The sequence below is a fragment of the Parasteatoda tepidariorum genome, chromosome 1 (genome assembly GCF_043381705.1).
Source record: "Parasteatoda tepidariorum isolate YZ-2023 chromosome 1, CAS_Ptep_4.0, whole genome shotgun sequence".
Classification (NCBI taxonomy): domain Eukaryota; kingdom Metazoa; phylum Arthropoda; class Arachnida; order Araneae; family Theridiidae; genus Parasteatoda; species Parasteatoda tepidariorum.
In genome coordinates this window covers 31,999,977-32,009,396 of record NC_092204.1, presented here as the reverse complement: position 1 = coordinate 32,009,396, position 9,420 = coordinate 31,999,977, and the positions used below count along the sequence as shown (strand labels likewise).

General features: G+C 30.1%; 1 protein-coding gene across 1 annotated transcript in view; it reads right to left on the bottom strand.

Annotated features, from left to right (window-relative positions):
- Nucleotides 1-1,386: 1,386 nt before the first annotated feature.
- Nucleotides 1,387-9,420, bottom strand: part of LOC107436350 (glypican-6) — a 159,080-nt gene continuing 151,046 nt past the window's right edge. The window contains exons 6-9 of the mRNA XM_043049176.2: nucleotides 7,401-7,531; nucleotides 5,931-6,211; nucleotides 4,614-4,789; nucleotides 1,387-2,317 (exon numbers count right to left, since the gene is read on the bottom strand). Of these exons, the coding sequence (XP_042905110.1) occupies nucleotides 2,082-2,317; nucleotides 4,614-4,789; nucleotides 5,931-6,211; nucleotides 7,401-7,531 (824 nt within the window). The 3' untranslated portion in view covers nucleotides 1,387-2,081. The remainder of the gene's footprint in view (nucleotides 2,318-4,613; nucleotides 4,790-5,930; nucleotides 6,212-7,400; nucleotides 7,532-9,420) is intronic.

Genomic DNA, 9,420 nt, shown 5'->3' with positions numbered 1-9,420 from the left:
ATTTTTCTAACGCAACTCTTAAACTCTAAATATTATTTTTTTTATGTACACATTTCTAAATGTCAGTATTCAACCACAAAACAACTTGAAGTCCTCAAATTTAGCATGAAGTTGTAAAATGTAATGAAAGAGGGCCATAGCAATAATGAAAGTAGAAGTAAAGTTAGTACTGTAAAATTAAAACAATATTTTTAATCAATGAGCCAAGTTCTTCAAGAAGCAGTTGTTGAAGTAGCTGGATAGAAGTTTTTTTTATTTAAAACTTTTTATAGAATTTCTTTAAAAACACAATTGTTAATCTGGGCATTTGGCGATACAACACTTATAGAATTGAAGGATTTGTTACGTCAAGCGCTCAGGTTGACGTAACAAACAGGTCAGGTTGACGTAAGGCGCTAATTTTGATCTAGTTGCGCTCCTATGTAATTTTGATTTATGTTGTCAAGTTAACTTTCAAAAAATTCTATGGCTGGCAACAGCATTTATATTTTTTAAGTAGTTTAATTTTATTTCTTTTAGAATTCGTTCTTTTTTTAGCGAAATGTTTTTTAACCTAACAGAATTCTTTGCCGACAGTTCTCTGTATATATGAAGAAAATAAAGTAAATATTTAAGCGTTGTGAAAAGAATCTTATTTAGTTGTACAAAGTACTTCTTTAAAAATGAAAACTGTTGCCACCAGCGGAAAAGAAATACAGCCAAAATTTGGGAGCCACTTAAGAGAATTATATATATTAGATTATTGACTCTTTTGATTGCCAAACATTATTCTAAATGTTTCAATTTTAGCACCATTTATAATAATAAAACTGAGACAAGGTGATACCCTTTTTATCACTCACTGTACATGAATTAAATTTATGAGAAAATATCATTCAATCTTTTATAGTTTCTTAATAATTTGCTCACTTGTCGTTAATATTTGCCCAATTGTGCCTCATAATAAGTTAATTGAGGTGCAATAAAAAGTTTTCAATTCTATCTTATTCAATTTTCATTAGCACTGGAAACAAGAATTGGATTATTGACTTATCCACCATTGTAATGTGTATAATCTTCTTCTTCTTTAAAGGCTCTACAGCCTGTTATTGGTCAAGGCCGTCCCAAAAAGTCTTTACCATCTGGTCCTATCCCTAGCAAAGTTTTTCCAATTTTCTTTTGTTTACTACGTGAAAGTCTTTATCCATCAAGTTTCAAGTCAAGACCCCTAATTTGTGGTCTTCCTCGTTTTCTATTTCCAATGGGATTATTAAAAGTGAGCTTTTTAGTGGATTTGTAATATCAGATCGAAACAGATGTGCGATAGTGTATAATATTCTGCTATAATATTATACATTTGAATGAATCGCAGCAGTTTTATACAAACAATAAATAACCAAACACAGATAATTAAAATAACTTATTTATTGACATTACATTATAAACAATCTATTTTTTAAAAATAAGTTCGAAAGAAAAGAAATCACACTAACACAAAATGTACATTAAACAGTTTAATATCTTAATTTATATTCAAATATACATTTTTTACATTCATAAGCACCTGTTTCAAGAATGAGAGTTATAACACAATGACTCCGAAGATTGGTTTCTCTAGAGTAATGACTATCAGCTCTAGCTTTAGAGACTCTCACAAATCTAGTTTCAGAGTACAAGAGATTCTAATAAAAAAATAATATCATTGTCCTGATAGTCTATCTGACACAAAATTTCTTTCAAAAAAAAATTTTTTTTTTAGGCAAATGAAAACTTTCATACAAAATAATGTTTGAAAAATCGTATAGTTTGAATGAAATATCACAAATGAGCAATTACAAAAAAGTTAAAGATCTCACAAAATTTATGATAAAAACAGATAATAGTCCATCATTTCATCATCTCTCAAAGAAATATCTACAATTCATTTGTACACTGATGATATTCGAAATTATACAAAACTTCTGCGGAACGAAAATTCTTAAAACTGTCTTTTCGCTTTGAAGGCAGTGGATTTTTTTTTATATAACTAGCTCATTAACGTGTCATTTAGGAAGCACTTAGACGTCGACCAAAAGCAGACTAACCATGCTCGTACATTCATGTTAATTAAAAAATCTCACTATCACGAAGCTCCATAGAACGTATCCACATAGAGTCAGGAATGTTAGGTGGTGCCATCTAGTATTCGCTGATGACACTTCAGGAGGAGTTGGTGGTTGTTTAGGTATTCTAGTTGGTGATGATGGCGTTGAGAAGTAAATATCTTCAAAACTATCAGTCTGTTCTTCTTCTCCAAAACCACTACCACTTCCACTACCGCTTGATGACCATTCAGAATCTGCAATAAAATAAAAAAAAATCATGGTTATATGATACATTATATAAAGAATAATTTTAACGATTTAAAAAACAGTAATGTTGTTAATTTTGAAATACAATCCTCTTTTTATACCCTCGCATAGTGATTATTACAAATATACTAATTATTATTTTCATTTTGTATTTAAAAACTTTTTCCCCCTTCTGTCGTTATGTTCATAGTTTGAATTTAAAATTGAAAGTAAAGTGTACTTAGAACTTAAATAATAACTATAAATAGTACAGTGGAACCTGTCTAAATTGACCACCCTCGGGACCAAGTCAAATGGTCGCTATATAGAAGTGGTCACTTTATGAAGACTATTTAAAAAGGACTCTTTAAGTAAAACTTATAGAAAATGGTCACCTTACTCAGGTGATCACTTTACCCAGGTGGTCACTTTTACAGGTTCCACTGTATTTATATTGTTCTCTTGATAATACAATATTTATTAGAATAGCAAAATACTTATTAGATATTTCAATATTTATTAGAATAGCAAGAAGGTCTTTGAATGGTTTTAAAATTGAAAATAGAGTGTGAAAAAAAGGATAAATTTTTTTTAATTAATTCACTTTAAAAATGCTATTCAATTCCAAGATTATTACAAAGGTAGTAGAAAATGGTAAGATGATGAACACTGTTAAAGCCACTGATAATTATCTACTACAATTTGCTACATAAAATATTTAAAACAAAAATAACAGAATGCTTCCTTAATCCGCTTATCACAAAAAATTTCATTCCTTATATAGAACTGCCAACTATGCTTTTTTCAAAATATTTGGTAAGTAAATCAGAAAATTAAAGCTCTCAGAATTTTTGGTAGTTTTTCAACAGTTTAAAAGCCTCACCACCATGAGAGAGTTAGAACAGCGTTGCATATGAGCATTTTTTAATCATTAACTGGAGTAAGGAATAACTTAAAATTGAATTAGCAAAACTAAGAAACATAAATTAAAACAAAAGTTAACTACCACGAGAAGAAATTTTACCAAAAAACTCAATAAAGATCTGCAGTTTTAATTATAGAGTCTTTTTTTCATAAATATAAAAATTGGTAACTTAATTTTTTTTCTGTTACATTTTCTGGGTGAAAAATATATAAACTTTCATCAATATCATAGAAATTATAAGTAATTTTTCTTTACAAAGGAAATAATTTTGATCAGATATTATGTGCATTTGCATTATTTTAAAAAAATTGTAGTCACATAAGTAACTATAAAGTTACTCCCTACTACTTATTTTAAAACTCAACTTAAAAATATGTTAAATGGGGAATATTTAATTGCTATAATCAAAATTTACATTGTATTTCAATAGCTAGAAAGGCTACATGTTTCGTTTATTGGTGCAAATGAAGATCTTAGTGAAGAAACATAACAAGTCACTCTTTGTTAAAGTAAAATAATGAAGAGTTGAAAGAAATTTTTTTTTATTTGATTTATTCGCACCTAGTTACAATTGAGGACTCTAGTAAAGAAACATGTTAAGTGATATTTCGAAAAAAAGAACTTGACTTCGTTGTTTTCAGATTGCGCAAAATGTACACATTTTTCTTGGTTTGGAGGATTATATTACAGGAAAGAACATTTATAATTAAAGAACAAGTGATATTTTGAAGGGAGGATTTAAATTACGTCGTTTTTAAAGTGAAAATCAATCACATAATTTGTTTATTAGTTACAACTGAAGAGTTTAAAGAAACATGTAAAATGATATTTCGGAAGAAAAAATAATCTTATATAATACTGTTTTTAGAATGCAAAATATTTAGATATTTCATTTATTACAAATTAAGGGATATAAGGATTAAATAGAAGGAACATGTCTAAGGAGAGGAACATATTAAGTGTTATCTAAAAAAGAGAATTTAAATTAGGTAATTTCCAAAATGAACACAAAAAAAAATCATATTTGCTCAATTGTTGCTATAATTGAAAAGTTAGTTCAATGAAGAAACAACTCAAGTAATATTTTTAAACTTAAAATTTTCAAGTTTAAGTGCAATAATTAATGGAAGAAAAGGAATATTAGTTTAAAATGCAAATTCTTTGAATAAGGCGGTTTTTTAGCTTAAAATATTTTATTAAACAGCTATTATACACATTCATAAAATTATCCCGCAACGTAATCTTTCCCACTAAATTCTTGATTTGCAAAATATAAAACAATTAAATTAATACTAAAAGAGTTTTAAAAAAATTTAGACCGTAACTGTAACAAAATGAAAAAAAAAATGGATTTATGCTATATATAAATTTATACGAACCAGAATCTTGCCATTCTACGTCGAGTCCATTGTAGGCATGGGTGAGCTTAGTAGTGATGAGTTTTAGAGTTAAAATCTGTTGGTTGATGACTGAATTTTGGCGCGAAACATCAAAATTTACTTCAGGATTCTTAGTTTGGTTGATTAGTCCTTCTCCAATTAAATCCCCGTCATACCTATTAAAGAAATAAGTCATGAGAAATACACATTCACACAGCTAAACATACAATAAAATAAGTAAAATCTTCGGAGCAAGAAAGTCGGCGAAACGAAATCGGCGGATAGTCAGAAAGAAGGGGAAATTTAATTGAATATTGTTTTAAAGGTACAGACATAAACAGTAAAATGGATCAAGATAGATAGACTAACGTATTTTCGGTGACTATCAGAGTACAACGACAACTGTCACGTCAATGTTACAAACACTGTTTCATAAGATCATTATGAAACAGTGTTTGTAACGTTGACTTAACAGTGTTTGAAGCGTTTGCTTTTTCAACGGGACATGGTGAGGTAGATCCATCTATCTGATCATATTTTCAGAGATGAATACAGTATATAGGGCAATTATATTATGCAGTAGATCCATCTCTGAAAATAATATTTAAAGACTGTCGTGTCTGTGTGTGAAGCAGGTGTTTCATTGTCTGTCTGTTGGAAATTATTTTTATTATTTTGACGTTATGTTATCTTTATTAATGCAATTTCGTCCATGCTGGGAATTTAAAACGGGACACGTTCGTCTAAAGTAAAGTGAGTTTCTCTAATTTGTTATTTCTATTTGAAATGACATTCTGAAACTCAAACCCATGGATGAGCTAAAAACCATCTCAAACCAAACCTAACAGCCAAAGTCGATTTAGCACATACTTGTCTTTAAACTTTTAATGTTTGTCAGGCGAGCATATTTTTTTTTACTTTGTGAAAGATATCTTATAAAAACAACTATATTTTATTTTTATGAAATAATATGCATACCAAAATGCGGATACACTACAATGCAGCTTAAGACACTTCTTGATATTTCCCTTTTTAAAATTTGTATAGGTTTCAAATTTTTTTTTTCTTCGTATTTTGCATAAAAAAATGTAGTTTTAAAACTTTTAAAGAATCTTATCCTACATTGCAGAAAATTTAATTATTCATAGCCTCATAAAAGAAAGCAACACGAAACTGAATGAATATAGTTTCTAAAATCTCGATGGTACAAGTTTTAAAAAATATGGTTTCACCTTGAAAGATCCGAATGTCTTGGACATTTCTCTAAGCCACCTATCCATTCAGTTTTAGACCTATAAAACCAAAGAAGAAACTTACTTGGCTTTGTTAAGACCATTCCAACATTCTTCTTGGGGCAAGACTTTTTTATCACCAGCAACTTGAGGATTATTGCACATGAAGCCAGAAAGTTGAAGCCAGAAATTTTTTGTCTTCTTAATTTTCTTCTTAATACTTTGAACAAGCCGATCGATGCTCGTCCCAGCAGCTGTAGTTGGACGGACAGCGTTCTCTCGGTGACCGAATTTCAAAGTCTCAAAATTCAGTTCATGGCGGGCATCACGTTTACCCAATCGAGGTTTTCCACAATGTTTGAAAAGCTGGAAAGATAGTAAAGCAACTTATTAAGACGTTAAGGCATTATAAAGCACAGAAATAAACAAAAATACTAGCAAACAGAAAAAAATACTAGCAAGGTTAAAACAGAAAGTAGCAATTAAACGTTATAATATTTTGTTAGGATTTTGAATAGCAATTTCTTTTACATGTTAGATTTATTACAACCGTGAGAAGAGCGGTTCCCAATTTTTTTTGCCCATGGAACCCTAAATAATTCTTTTTTTTCTGAGCCCTTAGACTTCATGAAAAAATTTCATTAGCAATCGTGAGTATGTTAATAAAAGAAGGAATATTAATTATTTTGAAAATATTTAGTGAATGTAAGAACTAACTAACTTAGTCATCTTGGATTTTAGGTTTAATTTTTGAGTTACGTTGCCTTGACACACATTCCTTAGTACTTAACAAACTTTTGATGAATACTTAAAAAAACTTTTGATGACATATTATTATTCGACAGCACGATACCTTTTAAAACTAATCTATGAATTCCTCCTCCAAACTTTAAAGCAATAAAATATGCAATTTGTGGTTTTGAATCAGCAATTTCAAAAAATCTAAAAGTTAGCAAACACATTTGTTAACTTTCATATATATATTTTTTTTTAAAATTTAATTCTACTGTTTTAAACTGACAAAAATCAATTTGGATGATGCTAAAAAATTCTCTAAACGTTGATTGTACAAAATTTTCTCAATTCTCAACGTCAATTGTACATTTAACCTGATGAAAACCGATTAGCATAATGCTAAAAAAAATTTTTAACGTTAATTGCAAAAAACATACTTATCAAAAATCTAAAAAAAACAAGTATGTATTTAACTACCTTTCAAAAACTGCTGCTTGCAGTATTGTACAGGTATAATTTTGTAAGAAAAAAAGAACAGATCATCTAAAAAACCACACGCTTTACAACTTCAATTCTGTTTGAGCGACGGCCTTGCATTTTAATTGTATCGAAAAATATTGCCGTATGAAATAAATATCAACCATCAGTTTATTTTATGAAAATTAAATAATGAAGAGTAAAAAAGCATATTTAGTACTTTTCTCTTCTACCACTCCTTCGACAGTTGAGTTCAGTCGAGAAGAAAGAGACCCCTAAATGTTCAGCAATGTTCAATTCATTGCAGAAAACCTCCTTAAAAATTTACAAGTAAGAACTTTACCTCTTGAGAAACAGCTTGTCCATTCTCTTGAAAGTTCATGATGGCGTCGGATATTTTAATATCAATTGGATCTACTACTGATTCAATATTGAAGGAACTTTCTAACCTCGAGGCTAGCATCATCATGGCATCTGCAAAACAAATCAATTTAGATTAACAACCTTAGTAAATTTTATGCGTGTGACGTCACAAGTTATTGTACATATTCTTAATGCTTTGGAAGTTGTATTTACTTTTTTCAGAATGGCAACCGAAGTTGAGTTCTAGTTACGATTCAAATAAAAAATATGAAAATGGTGAGAATTAATGCATTGTGTGAAGTTATTTTCTGTTAGAAATACTGTAAAATAAGAGCAATTTATAGAGCTAGATAAATTTTATGAATAAGTAAAATGAGTACGACTGGTTGAAACGATATGCAGGGAGATACTATCTATAACATCGAATAGGTTTTGTTTTAAATTTCTATGAGATAAACACAATGGAAACTGATACACGCAAGGGTTCACAATATAAATTTATTCGTGTCTTAGGAGAAAAACTTCTTAAATGTATATAGGATTAAGCAATTCACTAAATGATAGTGAACAATCAACGATCTTTGTTGCTGAGGTATAAAAATAATAAATAATTGAAACCATTTTTCTTTTATTTCTAAGAAAACCACGAATTATTCCAGCTTTAATTATAGACCAATAATAAAATAACATGTAAGTATTAAAAAGAGAAAAAGTGAATGCTGATAATAAGGCACGAAGATTTTTTTTTTCCTTTCCTTTCCTTATTTAAGAATTATAAAGCTACCCTTCAGTCATTTATCACTACATAATAATTATTAAGGCGACTTAGCATTTGCCTTATCATCATCAGCATGAATAGTATTTTGTGTTGCCATCAATCGCATCATAAAAACGGCCATTACAAATAGCTCTTTTGCTTCGAAACAAAGGATATTAAAAGTGATACAGCCTGACGATCTTTTTACTTAGCAAGTGGACTAATGACAGATTTACAACTTAAGTTCGCCGAATCTCTCGGCATCTTGAACTCAGGGGTCAAGCGCCAGCGGACGACCGACGGCAAACGATCGACTTTAGAGATACTTTTTATCGTTTGGAGCCAAGACCACGGAATTAGACATTTATTCTTTTCATTGAGATTCTTTTCGCCATTGGAATCCGGATACGGTCACGCGTGTTTTCTATCCAAATAAAGGCAGTTATTTTTATTTTCTTTTGGGAAGAATTTTATTTATCGTCTGATGTGGAGTTTGAAATGAAATGAAATCAATTAGAAACAGAAATTAAAGAAAAAGGAAGAATGTTTTATGCTAGTTCTACGGATGTAAGTTTATTAAATTATATAAATACAAATTATTTTAATACAGAATAAATTATTTGTTTATTAAACAAAAAGTAGTTAAAAAATATTTTATTTTATAACCATCTGAAGAACAGCTAACCTAAATTTCAACTCCGTAACCTTGTAATTTTGAACCAATCCAGAGGACAAGGGAACTCCTGGATCAAGTGTTGGGAGTAAATTGCCTTCTTGGAGAACTTTTTGGTGGACCTAACCCGCTTTTGCGTTACGTGGTGAGGAACTGCAAGGGGAACTCTAATCTATGATTTGTCTACCGTTGTTGATATTTAACGTCAGCAGTGTAGTCGTTGCGAAACGGGTGCGCAATTCGTATAGACCAACCATCGCTGGGGTTAGAACCCGGTCACCTTATTGGGAGGCGATCGCTCTATTACCTGAGCCACCACAGCTCATTCTGAAATATTTTATTTTATAACCGTCGTTGAACAGCCGACCCAATTTTATAGGTTTAAAACTACTAATGTTCAACTCCGTAGCCTTGTAATTTTGAACCCAATCCAGGAGACAAGGGAACTCCTAGATCGAATATTAGGAGAAATTTGCCTTCGTGGAGACCACGAGAACCTCCCGCTCCAAAAAAAATATGTACATATAATAATAGGGTACATATAAAAAATCGTTTTTCATTTAAAAATAA